Source organism: Sesamum indicum, linkage group LG5 (assembly GCF_000512975.1).
Source record: "Sesamum indicum cultivar Zhongzhi No. 13 linkage group LG5, S_indicum_v1.0, whole genome shotgun sequence".
Taxonomy (NCBI): Eukaryota; Viridiplantae; Streptophyta; class Magnoliopsida; order Lamiales; family Pedaliaceae; genus Sesamum; species Sesamum indicum.
In genome coordinates, this window is record NC_026149.1 from 4,171,041 (window position 1) to 4,190,381 (window position 19,341).

The following is a 19,341-nucleotide window of genomic DNA, read 5'->3' on the forward strand; positions in this document are numbered from 1 at the left end:
TAGTGGTGCACATAAGTAAAATTGATTGTCCTTTTTATGAGGTATTTGTTTTGCTATTTCCCTTTCTGGATAGTAGGCTTTGTTGTGTATGAGAATCTTTTACTTTTGTTTTCGAGCAACAGTTTATTGTCAATTTCGATAATTCAATTGCTAAAATCATGTCAAATGATGATCGGGAGAAGTTGTAAAGAAGAAGAAGAAAGACAAAAGTAGGGTATTCAATTCGATTTAACTGAATCGAATTGAATTTTCAATTCACCGTTTTTAAAAACCAAAAATCAAACTGAACAATATTGATTCGGTACGATTTTTTTGGTTAAAAAAATGAAAAAAATGATTTTGTTTAAAAATATAATATAAATAATTTTAGTATTTTTTAATTTTATTCAAAAAATAAATGTACCAAAATATCAAAATCTAAAAAATAAAATGTATAAGAAAAAGAATATTTACTAATATAATTCAAAATTCGTAACAAAAGAAAAAATATAATATATAATAATATATTTTAATATGATATAATTAATAAAATAATATATATAAATCGATTTTCGATTCCTGTTCGGTCACCTAACAGTTATGCAAAAAAACAAACCGAAAATCGAATTAGAAAAAAAATGAAAACCAAATCGAATTTTGGTTCGATTTTCGATTCCAACCAAATTTTTAATTCGATTCGATTCAGCTGGTTTAACCGAACTGTGAACATCCCTAGACAAAAGGTGCTTTCAGCATGTTTATGCTTCAGTTTCTGAGTTTTCTACATGTAATGTAATATTATGGAAAAAATTACCCCCTATAATATGTGAAATAAGCAAAAAACTCATATATAAAAAGATAGCAAATTACTACATATGTTTTGAAAAATAAAACAATTTACATCCTATCTAAATCATTCTTAGGGGGATAATTTAATTTATCATTCAAAACACAGGGAGTAATTTGCTAAAAAGAATGCCAATTTCCGTTAAATCTAACTAATGGTATTAATTTTTTCAAAAATGATCGTTACACTCTTACTTAATATATATTATCTTTTATTTTAGTAACCATTAGATATGTATTGATTACATTGAGCCGTCAGATCTAATCAATTAATCTTGACAGTTGGATTTTATTGATTAAAAATATATATTATAAATAAAATTATTTGAAAAAAAAATTAATCCCCCCCCCCACCAGCTGGCTACCCCCAATCACCACCACCCCCACCCCCAACCCCAAACCCCCCCCTCTCGCCGCCTCCTCCCTCGCCCCCGGTGAAACCCCCTATTGCCTCCCTCCTTCCCCCACCATCCCCGCCTTTGCTCTCCCCCCAAAGCTGAGCGACAACATTGTCGCACTTCTGTGGGCGACGACGATGCAAACCCCAGACCCCTTAGTCTGAGCAACAGTGTCGTCGTCACCATATTTTTTTTAATTTTTTTAGTTAATTTCAATTATATTAATAAATATATTTTAATTAATTAAAAATAATTAAAAATAATTATAATAATTAAATATATATTTTTAGTTAATTAAAAATAATTTTAAATTTAACAATTATAATTTTTAACTTTCAGTTTTAACAATTATAAAACTTATTTTAAGTTTAGTTTAATTTAATATTTGAATTTAAATTATAAAATTTCAAAAATTTATATAATTCTTTTCATATTTCTAAATAAATATATTTTAACAAAAATTTTTTTTGAATAGATGAAAATACAAAAAAACACTCAAAATAAACAAAAGATTATACATATAAAATATATAAATACCATGAGGGTATTTTAGTAAAAAAAATATTAAAAAAATAAGGTAAAAAACAGTTAAAGATCATCTCCAAACACACAAGGAACTTGTAATGCACCTTTCATCAATTACCAATGAAAGATGTGTTTTTTACTGATTTTTACAAAATATAAGGAATCTTTTAGCCTTTTTAAAAAAAACACAGCAAGTTTTAACTTTTTCAACAAAATAGATTTGGGTAAATGAATTTTACCCAAAAAAAAAAAGAAAGTGACGTTTGAGCTGAAACAGACTCTTTTCTTCTTCCACCACATCAAAAACCTCAAACAAATACATTCACTCTGGTTCTGATAACTCAAAACCCAAAAATCCTTTCTCAAAATTCTGCAAGAACACCCCAAACACTCATGCCACATTTATTACTATACGTCGTACCCAGACTCCACAACAAATAGCATTTTCACATCAAAATCCCAGTCAAACCTCCAACAGTTGGAGTGGATAATGATCATTGATCAACCAAGATTTCAATGGCAACAGAGGTTGTGGAAATCCTAACTATCCCAGATAGTGCAGCCGACGACGATGAAATCTCCGTTCTGTATGTCAGACCAGTTCCCATCAAGAAAGGCACCAGCAGACTCGACGCCATCCCAGTTGAGAATTATCCTCTTAGACCCAAAGGGGTGATCGATTTATCCCAAGACTCCTTTTATTTTAATGATGAAGTGAAACTGCTGTACTCATTCACAAAAACTCGGAATAGGGTTTTCAAAGGCGAGTCTTCCAACACAAAATCACCCAAGGAGACTGAGTTAAGCATCCCTTCAAGTTTAACCTTCATGTGCGAAATTTGTGCTGATGAGAAGCCTGTTAATGACCTGTTCCGAGTTTTGGGATGCACTCATTCTTACTGTTCAGAGTGCATGGGGAAATATGTGGCCTCCAAGTTGCAAGAGAATATTACTGCTATTAACTGCCCTGTTTCTGGCTGCAATGGGTTCTTGGAGCCTCAACATTGCCGTTCTATCCTGCCAAAGCAGGTTTTTGACAGATGGGGCGATGCGTTGTGTGAGGCTGTGATTCTGGCGTCGGAGAAGTTTTATTGCCCGTATAAGGATTGTTCGGCTTTGTTGATCGATGACCAGAGTGTGGACAATGAGGTTATAATGCAATCTGAATGCCCTGATTGTAACAGGCTTTTCTGTGTGCAGTGCAAGGTTCCTTGGCATTCGGACATGGCGTGCTCGGATTTTCAGAAGTTGAAGGAGGGTGAGAGGAGCAATGAGGATATAATGCTGATGAATCTTGCCAAGAGTAAGAAGTGGATGAGGTGTCCCAAGTGCAAATTCTATGTTGAGAAGTCATCGGGTTGCTTGTTCATGAGATGCAGGTTGGTCTGGTTGTTCGACTCTCATCACTTTTACTTATTAACTTGGCCCTTGGGTGTTTCAAATGTGAATTATACATGTTTTCTGTTGTTGTTGCTGGTAAAGTGTCAGCATACTACTGTCAGAATTACTACTTAAATTTGACCAAAGTGGATTACTTGTTTGAAGATCAGTGAAGAAGCAATCTTGCTATAGGTAATTGTTAGACACTCCCCATTTGTGACGGTCAACTATGCTTTCGTTTGAATTTTCAGTTTTGGGCTGAATGATCATAATTACCATATATGAGTTATACAGTGCTCTCTAAGATGGAAAAGTTTAAGATGATAATCTCTTCGAGTCTTGATGTTTTACAAAGCTACTACACTGCTTAGTGATTGGAAAAATCTATGTCTGTGAATTAGAGGATGCAACTACTTCTGAAAACTCAAGCTACCAGCTCTCACTTTATTGAAGACATGTGATCATCCCTTTTTTCGTGATATTCTCTGCTTCTTGTTACTGCATTTTTGTCATATGGCTACAAGATTGATGATATAAAGCTGATACTTAAAATGCATACAGAATTTATAATACTGTACAATCGGAGAGATCCATAATATGTGCTATCTATGTCGGAAATTTGATATAATCATCTGTTGCTCATATTACTATTTTGACCAACCATCAATATTTTGCATCTGCTACAATTTCAATAGTGAACCTGGGTTCAATATCCGCTTCTTGTGCGTTATTCATCATGTATTTTAGCTAAAAGATTTTAGTTTTCTGAATTATATGTTATACAATTATCAATGTTTTGCAAGGCTTTTGAATAATCTATCTTAAATGGGTCTATAACTCTTACTAGAATGAACATTAAATACACCGTGCTTTATCCGCCAACCCCATAGTTGGGACTAGCTGCCATTTTTTCCCCCTTTAATATCTTGTTCTGTTGATCTTAGGTGTGGATATGCTTTTTGCTACAACTGTGGAGCTCAGCTGCAGACAGAGCACTACTGTCGTGATTGCAAGCACTAAATCCCATATAGTTATTGCTTCATATCTTAGAGGTGCAAAAGTTGGTCAGTCGATGATGTTTCATATACATGACTACATTGAAAGATCAAATGTGGGACTCAATTTCTTCAAAACTGCTCTCTTTTGACATCATGGACAAATGAAGGTCCTAGGAGGTGGCGTACTATATAAGTTCCGCCGTCTAAGTATATATATATAGATAGATAGACATGTTCCAACTTATATATGAATTTAGCATGAAGTGGAATAGCTACGGATAATTCATCAACTGATCTTTTGATATTGCTGGATGGCCCTTGAATGTTCGGACCAATTGTCATATCAGAACGCCAACTTGTGAACCGCTTTGAAAATAGTATGTTAATTACTGTGCAAATAGTCTAGCAGTTTGTTTTCCTCGTCAAAATGGCAATTAGCAGAAATGTTCTTTTTATAATTAGCAAGGCAAAAAGCATGTCCTTTCATTACTTCATCTAAAGTTCCATTGTATACCTCTCTGAAACTTTCCTATTATAAGTTGGATCTAATTTGTTACTATTTTTAATTATATTGATGAATTACTTAAATTAATATATTACTAAAAAGTGACTTGTGAATTGGTTAATCAATCATGGGACTGTTCTAACCATCCTAATTATTTAATCAGATTGATGTGTTCTAGGATTCAAATTTAAATTGGTTAAGCCAAACCAATGGCATTGTGTAAATTACCCTTATCAAGGTCATTGATTCACATTCCAATCAAGTGATGAATCATAAAATAAAAATATAGTTTTAACTGTTGTATTACTGCTTTACATTAACTAGATGGAATTTGCATCAGTGTTTTATAAAATGGTGATAAATTGATTTTCTGGCACAACCACCTACAACTGACATAATTGTAGATAAAAATTCTTGGATGGATCAAACAGAACAGTCATTTTTATCTACCACAATTGGTTTGGAGATTAGTAGATGATCTACAGGAGAGCTCCTTATGAGTACCTGTAGAACCACCTTTTATGTGGTAAGAAATGGATACTTTCAAATCCCTGACATTGAACCGTACAGGCAATACTCACAACAGAGCCGCAATCATACTGCAGTCGCATCGGTATCAAAGAACTGAAGATCAATCTGTTATTCTTGAATTTTCTTCCAGGTCCCGAGCAAAAGATTAACTCAAAGAGTTGCTACAAATGTGAACATGTATATTTTTCCTATAAATTTTTCTATATGAAAGCTGGAAATGAGAAAACATCTCCTCAGGTGTGGGTCACTGTGCATCCGCTGGAACGAGCAACTACAATTTCATGATCGCCTCATTACCGCTTACCAGGTTACCATCTTAAGTTTACAGAAAGAATGTTGGGAAATCCTAATATACAAAAATTATAGGTACATTGGCACTCTCTCCCTCTCTCTTTCTCTAAACTGACCAAAGAAACAACAATATCGGAAAGCAACCCCTAGGACCTGTGTTACATGAGGTTGTCTAGTTGAGCTTGCAAATCTTGTATTGAAATCATATTAACAACATTGTGTATGTCTTCAGGAGAATACTCTGATTTCAACAGAGAATGCACTTGAGAATGAGCTTCGACAATGTTGGTCCTGCAATTAGGGTCGAAACAAGTTTCATCAACATAACTCAACTTGTACTGTGGACAAAATTAATGCTATCCTGTACTGGAGTAAACTGATTTTTACAACACTATGATTTCAGCCAAAAGTCTAATCGAAAAGGTTGAGTGATAAAAGGCGTCACATCTTGATTCAGATTAAGCTGGCTTACACTAAAGTTCAAAAGTATTATAATAAAGATGATAATAGCACATTAAGTGGGAAAAATATCATACTTAATTGGTTTGAAAAGTATAGCTCGCGTTGCAGGGTTCTGAAGATAAAGCTTCATTTTACCCATTACTTTTGGCAGCTCTTGTTGAATAGCTGAAGCAACCTGTCATATAATCAATTGCATGTTCATCACTGTGTCCCAAGACTGTGCTAGGACAATTTTGTGGGTAAGAATTGTAAGCAATGCAATGACCGGCACAAGAAATTAACTAATTTTGAGCTCCACTAATTATTCAGAGTTTGAACATGAAGCAGAGGAAATTAATTAATTGAGCTCAAATTATTCAGAGTTTGAATATTAGCAAAAGAGTAGGTACAAAGATGAGAGGGAATACAAAGAATTCAACTATCTTGAAAGTGTGGTGACAGGGCTCTGGAGAGACCAAAAACATCTTGCTAGCCAAAACTAGAAAAGTAAAAAAACATGCATACCTTCTGGACAAGTTCGGCAACCTTTTCGGGAGTAGCAAAAGCCTGATCTTTGAGAGGCTTAGTAAGGGCAGACTCCTTCTGATTTTGACTGCCGGCGGATAAGGCAACTTTGACTGCAGTGACCTTCACAGATGAATAATTTTAAGTAAAGACTATGCCAAGAAGTATGACTTAAATATTGACGTAAATTGTAACATAGATATGAGTCGCAAATATGAAAAGTCCAAATATGTGTTAGAGATCACTGTGCACTTCCATTCCTCAAGCCAAAACCACCTCTTTGCCCAAACGTGTGGTCAACTAGTGAATGTCTGATGCCAATTTAGGCTGTCATCCAGCTACATCCTACACTCAAGGTTGGGTCATTCTATATCTCTCTCAGTATATACGATGATTTTTTCCTTTCAAGTAGAATACCACGTTCAAAGTAGCTTACTCATATCTCATGAAATGCCTTTTCCACAAACTGTTTAGTCTGCGTGATATGAGTCTATATTGCTATATAATATGTTCAAAACCAAGTATCCATAAATTCGCTGAGACATAAAACACAACAGACCTTGGTGACGAAAGACAACATAGGGTCCACAACCAGTTTAGTCACTGACATAATAAACTCCTCGCAAGTCGCTTTCAGGCTTTTCTCTAACTCCTGCATGTCAAGTGGACATCAACTGAGAATGATCATTAAACAACATTCTATTCAATTATGTATGATAACTTAGCATATACAATCTTATTACTAGAAATATTCAAAGGAAGCATATAGAGGCGCGGATGTAATGGTACTGAAATATTCAACACGTATCTAACTCAATCTCCCAATTCAGAAAAATAATTAAATATGGAAAAACTTCTACATTGACTTTGAACCTTGGGAGGCAGATAAGAATACAGAATCCAAGTCCCTTAACAAATGAGAGACGGGGTAAGGTACCTTCTTGGCATCTATTTGACTTTCCAACACTCGTGGAGAGAGAGTTCTAGCCAAGGAACTGGACCTTGACCAATCAAATAGGGAGGCCTGCCCTCTAAGAATCCGTCGCAAATGCTCCTGGAAATGTAATTTAATACATGTGATTATCATCACCACTAAAATAAAAATATCCCAATTTGTAGAATCTCATGGCTAATTTTATTAATCTTTTAAGATCATAACAGCCATGAATTCCAGTTACACTTAAGTGTGTTAAGATTCTTCCACATCAATCAAATTAGTCAATAGTCTCAGCTAGTCACTGGTTGCCTAACTACAGAGATGAGTGAAGTTTTCCAACTTCTTGATAAACTAGAAAAATTAGTAAGCACTCAGATATTTAAGCCTGTATCAAGTCCTCATTTTCAAAAATGAAAATGTATGACATTTTATTTCCACTGCTAAATTGAATCGAATGTTATTCAGGTGCACAAACAATTGTGAAGCACAGATAATGAGAAGTTGTGATTTTCATGAATGTAAAACATAGAGAAAGATAAAGTCGTGATTTTTTATGTTAATCAGCCCCGCAGAATAAATCCAATCATGACACAAAAATTATAGATGGTTATTGAATATTGATGGAGACAAATACATTATCCATGTTAAGAGCAATCACTCAATATATGAAGAGCGAGCCCAGATTATAATCTTCAATATAGATCAGCTTCAATCATGTGCTTTTCAAATAATAAAACATGATATTTTGATACTCAAGAAGATAATCCGCATCAGGGGAAATCAGTACCAGCAGATGAGAGAAGTCAAGCTCTTTGTGTGTAACTGAGAATTCGATATCAAACGGCGCAATCTGCAAATAAACTACTCGTGTAAGTCAAAGAAACACTGTTTATCATTGTCAATAACTAAAGATAAAACATTACCTGCTCCCTAAGGATAAGAAGAAACTTTATGAGGAATAGCTGCCCATCCATTGCGCTTGATCTTTTTGCGATTAGTTTGCTAGCTTTCTGCACAATCACATTACTTGAGTGAGAATTGTCAAAGAAAATGCACTGGACATGAGAGTACGAACACAAAATAGAGCATAAAAGTCTGGCTAGTTCATATCAAGAAACAGGCTTCCAGATGTAAAAAAGCAAAGTGAGATGCATTGATCTAGGAATGAGTGTCAATGCTAGGAGAAGAATTCCAGAATGGTAGCAGCTCATTTTGCTACCAAACCCAATTCACAAGGGCAGCTATTTGCTTGTTGAAAATTCTAATGTTGTGTTCCCCTTCTCTATCTCCAACAAAAATGAAAACTTAAAGAACTCGCCTGAATGGATAACGAGCAAACTTCAACTGCTTCCTGATAAAAAAAGTGAAAGTAATTAAAATTTAACACATACTCAATCATATCACACAGGGAAGACAGCCAACTATACCTGAGCCAAACCAGTAAAAACTGCTGGTTCTAGGCAACGATATAGTTTGGACAAACAGGATATAGTTTTCTCAAGTGGAGGGTACCAAGTCCTGGAAATATCTGGGCTCTGAGCACTCTGCGATCAGATATGAGAGGTAAACATTACTAACAATTGATTTTGTATTTTATTATTATTATTTATTTTATAGACCAACTGATTTTGTATTCAAAATGAATAATATTCAAGAAAATAAGGTACGTGTGCAGACAGAGACAAAGGCGGGTTGTTGGCGTCCAACTTTGAACTTTGAAATGGAATAAGGGGTAATCTGAGGCCAGAAGGTCTGATCAAACCTTCCAGCAGGCAAAAAAGACAATAACACAGCAAACCTGAACTATGGGGAAGGCAACGACTAACAGCAGCAAAGTACACTAAAGCAACAAAAAGCATTGTAAAACAACATCGAAACACCTTCATAACGCAGACAATGAAAAATGATAGGTTCTTACAGATGATGTCTCCAACTTTGTCTCGGCTGATTGCTCCAGCTTAGCAGGATAGTCTAGATCTTCATCCAAAGGAAGAAAATTTGCAATCTACAATAGAGACAGATATTACTTTTTCTAAGGAACAGCAATTCCTATAGATTGCTAAAGAGTATCTCAAGCAATTTTGAAGGGATACGGTTCCAGTTTTTCCTCTTTTTTGGTTGGTTCAGGGATTTTTTTCTCACTCATTTACATATTTTCATTTGAAAGTGAACGTCCAAAGCCGAACTTAAGAAAAGGCTGGTTCATGTCCTCCATTCCTCTAATTAATGAAATTCAGCTTAAAGCCCCCGTCCCCGTCCCCCGGTGTCTTCTCCATCTCTGACCATTTTTCACATGTCCATTCATCAACAGTCAATACTTTCATCATCCTTCCAGTTCCAGCAAGCAGAGATCAAAATGACATGCAAAAGAATCAATACTCTTATCGCTTCAAGCCATCTCTTCCAGTATCCAGATCCGCAAATCAATCCATTCATTATTAGATTTGGAAAAGGAAGCAAAAAAGAATCAACTGAAACTTTTTGGCAAGCCTTATTTTGCTCACAAAGAGGCTCTGCTCACTAGCAAGAGATTCTTCCTGTAGGAAACTCATGCTTACATAGACAAGGAAAGGGGACCTCAAACATTTAATGGATAATTACACTTCGCTCCCCGAAGGTTTGGTGTAACTACACGTACACCGACTGTAGTTTGGGAAATTACATCTAGCACTCCTGAGGTTTGCTTCCATCTAACAAATAAGTCTCTCGGTTAGTCAAAATTCACCGAATTTGTTGATATTAACAAAAAAAAGAAAAAAATCTATATTTACCCCCAATTGACTTATTATTGGCTTATTGCGTGTCAAATAAATCTTTGTATAACCAAATTACCCTCATAAGTCTTCACACGTTATTAATGCATGTTAGTAGATATATCTTCACCATTATAAGAATAGTTTAGTCCGGAAAAAAATCGTTTGACCCGCAATAAGTTAGTAATAAGTCAATTGAGGGTAAATATCAACTTTCATTCAGTTTTTTGTTAATATAGCAAATTCTATGGATTTTGACCAACGAAGGACTTATTTGTTAGACGAAAGGAAACCTCAGGATTGCTAGATGTAATTTTTCAAATCACAGGGGGTCTACGTGTAATTACACCAAACATCAAGGAAGTGGAGTATAATTATCCCAAAAATTAATTACACAAAGTCCACAAAAAATTGAATGTCTTACACTGAAGTATGTGGACATATAGCTACCTATCATCCCTCAACCAACAATTAAGGTTCTAAAACTACCTTTACCTGATTTTCTTCAAGTTCAGAAATTTTCTCCTCTAGAATTTATCATAAATTACTTGAGCCCTGTCTTAGCTTGATTGTCTTTCTTACCCTCCTTTTCTTTCAACCCCAATCCAACTCTCAAACAAAACAGACAACGCATAAAAGTGTAATTTGGAAACAAGAAAGAAAAGAAAATAGAAGTAAGCCTAATACTTGTCCAGGATGCAGTAGTTACCTCATCGCGAATGTGGGTTCTAGCACGAAAAGTTAAACGCTCATGAACATCTGCCAAGATCCTTTCCAATGTTGGGCGTAATCCCGCTAGCGACTCGCCCCGTCTACTTACTTGTTCTGCTAGGACTTCAACTTTAAGGATATCAACAAGTTCGCAAAGAATATCAAGGTTTGCTTCATGAATAAGTTTTGGACGTAATGTATCATACAAGTAAGTACACCTGCCATAAATGAAGAGCTTGAGTTGGGATTCCAATGTGAAAGAGTATCTAAGGAGCTTGTGCTTCATGTATGGGAGAAACTATATAGCTAAATAAAGCACCGCTCACTTCTGTGTGAGAGAAACATATTGACTCATAATGCAGAACAAAATTTGGTCCCATGTGCAATTAATGATACATAAATTAACACATGGAGGAAATAAGAAAAACTATCAAAGCTTGTCCACAAAATAACTTAATCCTCTTATGAGGCAAATAATATATTATAAGTAATGGTGAAGGAATGTCTGCTATGGCTTTCCAAACATGAAAAACGAAAAGGAAAAGGAAATCTGTTAGTAAGAGGAAAGTATCAACAGCAGAGAACCCTCAAAAAATGGGCAATTCAATGTCAGTTGCCAAATCGCTCAATTATATTTCGTACAAAGATGCTCAATCTGATCGAGAGACCAGGGAAAGAAAGAGCAATGCTATTGACCGACCCCTTTTTCTCATTTTCTTTGAAGTCCGGAATCATTGGACAAAAGGAGGAGAAGAAGGAATTCGACTTGAGCAAGATCTGGATGATTCATAATTTCTTTGTGGATAAAAGGGGAAAAGATAGAAAAGGCTCCTAATTTACAGTATCAGACAACAGGGTCTAATACAGACCCCTGATATCTTCACTTGGTATATATGTTCTTTATTCTTGTCCAGGTTATATTGAGAAAATTCTTGTCCTCAAATATTTCATCCAATGTCTACTGCAAGAATATATCTGTCCGTAACATGCATAAGTGTAATACCAATTCGAACACAATCTCTATTCATGAACTTATTATCATATTGAAGAGGTAATAGCAATGGCAACAAGAAGGCGGCTTTAGAAGTCATTATATCTAATTTGATTGTTGTTCTTACTGATAATTTCCATCTTGAATTATGTGTTAACCTTTTGTGATGTGAATGTAATTTCTCATTCAAAGTAGGGATTCCCCTCCACGTTACAGCAATTTGAATGATAAACCATATTATCGATCAACAGAGACTCTTACAACAACAAAGTTTTCAAAGACCTCCCATAGCTAATTGGACCATGACTGTGTTCAAAGATCACGTGTTATGCACCAAAGAAGGATGAGTTTTCTAGCTCCATTTGGAAACTAGAGAGAGCTCCATGTTGCTCAACAGATATCTAATTTTCAGGACAAAATAATCAGCAGTTATTATCTGTTTGACTTTGAAATGAAGGAAAAATAAGAGAAACAGATGCATAAAACATCATAAAATTAAAATGACTTACAGTGGATCTATTAGAGGAGCCAAACTCGAAACATCCTCTGAAGATGAAGGGAAGAAATGATCAAAGAGTTGATGCTCAAGCTGACACACCTGCAATTTCATTCATCACTAATAATCATTGACCAGATATCTGCCACTTACCTCTTAAGGTAAAAAAAGAGTTAGTTGGCTCCAATATGTTAACTTTGTCACAAGTCAATGATTTAATGACCTAGTATCTTCAAGAAATAGGAGTAGATAAATCCAATAACACAAAGTCATCCAGATAACCAGTTTTGCATTCACAGATAGTGGGAAAATATGAAACCTTTTCAGAAACTGTGACTACCTCATAAGCTGTATGCTATGCCAAGAGATTAAGCATTGAATTATCAGGAAAATATTCTCAGCTTGATCGAAAAGGAAGTAGAAATAAAGAACAAAGTAGTTGACCAGGCAAATTATATGATGTATTTTTCTATTGATATCCCTATATTCTTGTGATATGATACTTGTTGCTTGGGTGTATTTACGACATTTTAGATGCTTTTATGGAATGAAGAAAGTTGCAAAAAAATGGCTAAAATGTGAAAAAAGGAAATATTTTTTTTTTTTTTAATTTTTCACATTTTAGCCATTTTCTTGCAACTTTGTTTCCTTTCATAAAAGCACCTCAAATGTCATAAATCCATCCAACAACAAGCATCATGTCACAATAATATAGGAATATCAATAAAAAAATACATTATATAATTTACCCTAATCAGTAGTCCTAATTAACTTCACCAGAGGCTGAAATGTTTCTCTGAGCAGGAATCGTGGAAGTGATAAATACTAAAGAGGGATGACCATGTTCGTCGGTGTTAAGTTTCTTTGTATTCCTTATCAAAGAAAACATTAAAGTACATCCACTTGAACGAATTTTCTTATAGGGTCTCGCTTGAGTGATGGGCTTACCAAGATGTATATCAGTTAAATAGTGATACCCTAGAGAGACCACGATTGAAAATAACAGCCTATTTGGTCTGATACTCTTGCACCATGGGGAGGGGCAGAACCACAAGTACTTGAGTAAGACCAAGTGAACCCATTGAGCTTCAAATGTCTCTTGTGTGACAAGGAAAGAAAGATCACCATAACTTCTGGTTTTGGCCCCTCAAAATAAAACCATCCAACTTCTACTATATTTACAGAACAGTTATAAACTAATGGAGTGTAGGATAACCTGCATCAAATATGCACAACCAGATCTAGTCAATGACGGCAAGGCTTCTTTCTTGGAAAATTCAGAGATCCGTTGATGTGCTATGCCCCTCACCTGGAGCAGAAGATAAAAAGAATAAAATAATAGAGAGAACCAATATGAACAAAGAAAAGAAATAAAATCTACTTGAGAGAAAGTAATGGAGGGGGAGGGGACCGGGGCAACATAGAAAGATGTAATTCAAACTCACCAATGAAAGCCTCTGTTCACAGTAAAGTTTGTGGCATTCCGTGAGTAACTGGACATATTCCTTTCTTGGTTTTCTACTTTCAATTTCCTCCAATACCGGCTTAAGCTGCAATTTGCACATTTTTTAGCCAAACCGAAATTTCATCCACTGTTCAGCCCTTCATTCAGGTTGAAGAATGGTGTTTAAGAAAAATGCAGAGTGAACAATATTACCTCATTTGCTGCTGCCTTGAACCGGACATATATTACAGATGCCTCCACACCCTCAGAGACCGACGCTTTGTTTCCGGCACTGCTTCTTATTGCTGCCTGGACCTAGAGTGAAACAAGAAATTATAATAGACAGATCCATTTTTTAATATTAAAAACACAAAGATCCAAGTTCAAAGCAAAAGCAGAGCAGGTGTACCTGAGAGGAAGTGTTCTTCAAAACAGAAAGTACATGAGTGCGGATCATTCCTAAAGCTCGAGACTACGCCAAGTTTAGAAAGAAGTTTTAGGTTTTAGAACCAAACGTTGGATCTACTAGTCAAGAACTAAAACTTCCTAATACACATGCTGCTTAGGATTTAGCTATTGGATAGTGTCCAGACCTGAAGTTGTCGGAACTTGACCAAGTAAACATTGCACTCAGCATACTGTGGGTTACTCTCAACATACCTACATACAAAAGGATTTCAAAAGATCAATACAATGGATTTTGGAATCAGATATTAAATGTAATAGCATTCCCCTGGCAAGCCAGGACCCTTCAATTTATTCATGAACCAACATACTTCAGCATCATGAGATGAGTATATTCATGTCAAAAAGCAGATGGTGATATACAAATACTGCCTTCACAACTCTTAACTGCACGTGATATACAAGCAGTACAAAAGAGGACTGACAGTTTTTGCAAGAAAATTAATATTGTTGTATTTAAATAATGTTACTTACGAGATGCAGTCATCAACTCTTTTAAGCAAAGGGAGGAAATTCTCATGTGCTACATTCATGCTTGGAGAATAAAAACTGGCAGCAACCTGCATACAGGACGAATTGCCAATCATGAAAATATGATGTGTCATTCGTGTTCCATATTTATAGTCTAATTTAAGCAGATGTGTATGAGAATAAGTCAAATGAGAGTACTCATCCAGATCCCAACTTGGAAAGAAAAAGGATATGATCGTATATCAATGAAGCTGAACAAGCTCGAGTTTGACTCATTTCTACGAGATTACATATTTGTTTGTCAAGTAAATGGGGAAGTTTAATTTTTTATGACTTATTTGCCTCTTGGGCCAAGCTTGGAACAAGATTTCCAACTCCAGTTCACTGGTGATGAAGATTATACAAGCATCTAAGAGTTTTTATAAATACTGACTTGCTAATACACCTCGTCAGACAACCTTGGACGTACTTTTTAAATCTCAGAGAGAATACACAGTTATGAATGGGCTTTCATGTGAATGTTTGCACATGAAAAGAAGTTTAAGGTCTAACTCATACGATAACATTCACCAATACTTCATTTTAGTTACTTATAAAACCTTTTTGGTTTTCAATTGATTTTTTCAGCAGAATTTCTTTCGGAAAGCATGAAATTTTTCAATCTCACAATGTAATGCCCATCAACTTCAGTAAGTTAACCACATTAATAAAGGAGGCAGTCAATTAATAATGCATCTAGGCGGTAAATACTGTAAACACAACAAGATAGGGATCTTAAGTACAATATTCATATTGTGCATCCTATAGCTTCTGCTAATCCTTTTCAAATTGCAGTGAGAGATAGAATAGTTGAAGCAAAATTAACAGTTAAACCCTAATGCCAAATGTACAAAATGCCAAAACGCATCAAAACAATGAATTCAGGCCAGATAAAATCATAAGCGAGATGACAAAAACCAAAAGACATTGGAGATGCATTCAGCTGGAAAACAATACACCTTTGGATGGCATTGCATCTCAAATGCTCCATTATCTTGCATAGAGTAAGTATTGTAGAAGATAATGTTGTCACATAAAACAGGGATCAGTTCACACAAACAATTCACATAGTTAGATTAGGTGTGATGAATGGCGTGCAAAACCCGAGACCAAAAAGAATGTTGATCAATTCAGCAAAAAGATGATGGCTAATTACATAAAGTATACATCAAAATATTAAATAAAAAATAATCTCTGCAATGAAGAACCAAGAAATGAGAAATAAAAGGCTGTTCAGAGATGGATCATAGATTTTATTCATATGAATCCTGCAAACTGGATACCAAATTTTGACATATCAGGATTCTCTATGCTTCAAATTTTGGAGAAATTCTGGTGGTTGGCCGAATGTGAATGGATGGAAGGATGCAATATTCTTCAAATTATTTTGTTTAACTCTCAAGAAAACTTGAAGCTTTATGTCTGCAACTATGTAGAAAAATCTATTCATGCTATGGGGCTGTTTTGACTTTTCAGACATTTTTTACATCTTCAAGAGAACAATCTGAAAGGTAGACCATTAATACAAAATTCAAGACTAAGAAATCCCCTTAAATTATAGAATGATTTTGTTTATTCACAGAATATGTTTTATCACGCAAAGACAGTATATTCTTTTTGCTTTCTAAACTAAGCAAATAAGCAGTGTAGGTAAAGTATGATAGTTGGCATACAGATCCACCTGCTGCATATTTTGCAAGCAACTGAAATTCTATAGTACTCCAGAACGGTTGAATGTCAAATATGAAAAATCATTAAAGTAATCTCTAAGTAAAAGACATGCAAACCTTACATTCTCCAGTTCATCGAAGTAGTTGAGCTTAGCACGAAGTGATTCGGCAAATTCAATTAGCTTTTGCTTCTCTATTAGCTGCAAAATGAAGAATAAAAGGAGCAGGGTGTAGTCAATAGCCATAAAGTTTATGCCCACAGCTTTCCTTATCTATGATCCATATTTATCAATTTACGGGGATAAAAGATAGGTGGCCCTTACATCGATTACATGGGACTATGATGGGTAAAGGTAAAACCTACCAACCATAATTCAAATGGATAATGATGCTTTGTACAATGGGACTTTCAAAGATAACTAACTTCTTCACAGTAGAAACTTTTCATCAATCTTAAATACACACTTACAGAAAACAAAGTAAAGCAGCATAACTTACCAGTCGATCGCATGCATCATGCAGAGTTTTTGTCTTCGTCGCAACAGCCTGATGCTGCAGTTGTAGTTCATTAAATAATTCAAGGGTTTCGTCCACCTGCATCAAGTCATTTAAATAATAGTTTAGTTGATAAAGATGGCAGGAACATGGACTGAATAAAGACTGAGGAGAGTTCCATAAAGTGCCCATGAGAACATAAGAATATATCTTGCCCGATGGAGTATAGTGTCACATGTTTGTATTCGCTCTGTTAATGTCCTCACGTAATGCTGATATTTCTCTTCAGTCTAAAGAAAGAAAAGAGCATGTGAATAGTGTAACACAAATCATTTTCAACCAAGGGAAGCATGAGGAGACTAAAAAACTGAGGTAACCTCTGATTTCATGGCTGCTTCAAGATCAGTAAACCATTTGTAGAACTGCAATAAAGAAAGTGAACCAAAAAACTATATATTAAAAGAAATCAGATATAATTTTCGGATAAGACCAAATCTAGATAAAGTCAGCAAAACTCAAACAAAAACTACTGTCAACAAATTATCCGAAGGACTTGTACTCCTAAATTCTTATTATGAATCTTAGAGATAAAGGTCTCCACAGCTTAAATTAGAATCTGGTGTGTACCTCTGGTTGCTTAAGCCCAGCTCTTAATCTTTCCAATTTAAAATGTTAGGGTATATTAAAAAGGACTATGCAAATCAACTATAGTTTCTCTAACTATAAAGGCAAAATTTCTTCAATTATATATAAGAACCCATCCGTAATATCTCTAACTACTTAGAGCTTGATTTCTAGATTTCTATATCATGCAAATCAAAGTTCAGCAATCAAGCAACTACATATATCCTCAGAAATTTGGTCATGAATACCAGAAGCACACAACAGTAAATCAAAACACCAGGCACCTGGTTTGTATTGACCAGAACTGCATCAATAGCCCCTGAATCCTCAGTACTGCTGTGCTTGGTAGAAATAGACATGCCATTTTCCAGTCCAGCTACTTTTTCTTGTGCCTTGTGATCACCGAATAACAAGAAAGGAACAAATAAAAAGTCATTCAAATTTTAAAAACAGATTATTGGGGAACAAACAATCTATTGGCAGAAGACTTACTAAATTTGGAGGAAAAGGTCTTTCAGCAACAGCATGGGAAAGAGCTACAATTGCCGCCTGCTGTTGCTCTGTCAATGGAGCATTCTAATAAATGGGGAAAAAGTATAGTCGAGTTAGCAAGGACAGGCAAATTCCAGACTCTATATACGCAATGTACATACGTAGGTTTATAATTGTATACATTGATCAAACTGAAAAACAATGAAGCCATATCAATTTTTAAGTTAAAAGGAATGTGCTGTGTAGATCAAATTACGTCCAACATCACTCATGAAACCAATTTCAGTAAAACAAATCAACTTGTTGTGCAAACATATAACATAAATGGGGCTGGACATTGCGAGATCCAATGTAGTTAAAAACGAACTAAAGAGCAAAGGCAGCACCAGATCTATCAACGCCGAAGCATCAAAACAGTGATCAATTCAAAAATTAAGCATACAGATCGAATTGGAAGTAGGAAAGAAATCGAAAAACCTGTTCCCAGGTGGAAGCGAAGTTGTAGCCTTTGGAGATCGCACCAGATTTGGGGAGGCTGGGCTTTCCCGGACCCGCTGTCCCGGTGGCGGCAGCCATATTCACTCTTCAATAGTGATTAAGATAATTTAACAATCAACAATTTGCTCCGCCTGAATCTCGTCCCTCAGCCGCAGAGCTCCGACGTTGCTCGTACTGAGCAATGATTGGAGATGTTATTCTCTCGGCAGTTGGCAAAATCAAAGTGTTGAGAGAACCATTACGGCAAGGTTTTGCATCAAAATCGTACACTGAGGAAGCTCCACTGGATTGTTAAAAGTGTAGGAAAACCGTGCAAACGGTCTGTGTGCTCTTTCCCATTTTTCATTTTTCTTGTTCCGTTTTATGAGTATTAGGTAATTAGCATTTTACACCCTCAAAACACACCTAATTTGCGTATACACCCAATTTATTGGCTTCATCTAACTAGTTAGTCTTTTTCCCACAAATTATTTCATCCTAAAATTGAATCTAACAGATATAGACTAAAGTCGTTTTTCTCATAAAAAATACGAACGAAATCCAACTGAGAATTAGAATGCAAAATAAGGTAAAATCGCAAACTTGCTCCCAAAATTAATTTTGTTCACGTCATTACTGGTTGATTGTAGGTGAACGAAAGTGTCACGTGTAAAACAAGTGAAAAGGAAAAAAACAAAGAAAAATAAAAAACTAAAGCAAAGGATTATTGAGGACCGAGTAGTAGAAAAAGAGTTTAAAATTTAGGAATTCTTATGTAAGGATGTTGTTAGTTTGTTTGAACTTTTGAGAATGTTGCTTTTCTTTTGAGAATGGGATGAAAGCAACCAATAAAACTA

General features: G+C 35.3%; 2 protein-coding genes across 2 annotated transcripts; one reads left to right on the forward strand and one right to left on the reverse strand.

Moving 5' to 3' along the window:
• Positions 2,070-4,544, forward strand: LOC105161963 (E3 ubiquitin-protein ligase RNF144A). Its single transcript, XM_011079849.2, has 2 exons — positions 2,070-3,127; positions 4,073-4,544. The coding sequence occupies exons 1-2, from the start codon at positions 2,265-2,267 to the stop codon at positions 4,146-4,148; spliced, it is 939 nt and encodes a 312-aa protein (XP_011078151.1). The 5' UTR covers positions 2,070-2,264; the 3' UTR covers positions 4,149-4,544.
• On the reverse strand, positions 5,246-18,854 carry LOC105161966 (conserved oligomeric Golgi complex subunit 3). Its single transcript, XM_011079851.2, has 25 exons — positions 18,485-18,854; positions 18,008-18,091; positions 17,800-17,907; positions 17,269-17,313; positions 17,107-17,181; positions 16,895-16,990; positions 16,519-16,596; positions 14,691-14,776; positions 14,345-14,411; positions 14,161-14,223; positions 13,965-14,066; positions 13,753-13,857; positions 13,524-13,616; positions 12,321-12,409; positions 10,819-11,038; positions 9,275-9,361; positions 8,784-8,900; positions 8,675-8,707; positions 8,280-8,366; positions 8,144-8,206; positions 7,357-7,473; positions 6,979-7,071; positions 6,420-6,542; positions 5,990-6,090; positions 5,246-5,744 (listed from the first exon to the last, which is right to left on the reverse strand). Exons 1-25 carry the CDS (start codon positions 18,581-18,583, stop codon positions 5,612-5,614), a joined length of 2,364 nt encoding a protein of 787 aa, XP_011078153.1. The 5' UTR covers positions 18,584-18,854; the 3' UTR covers positions 5,246-5,611.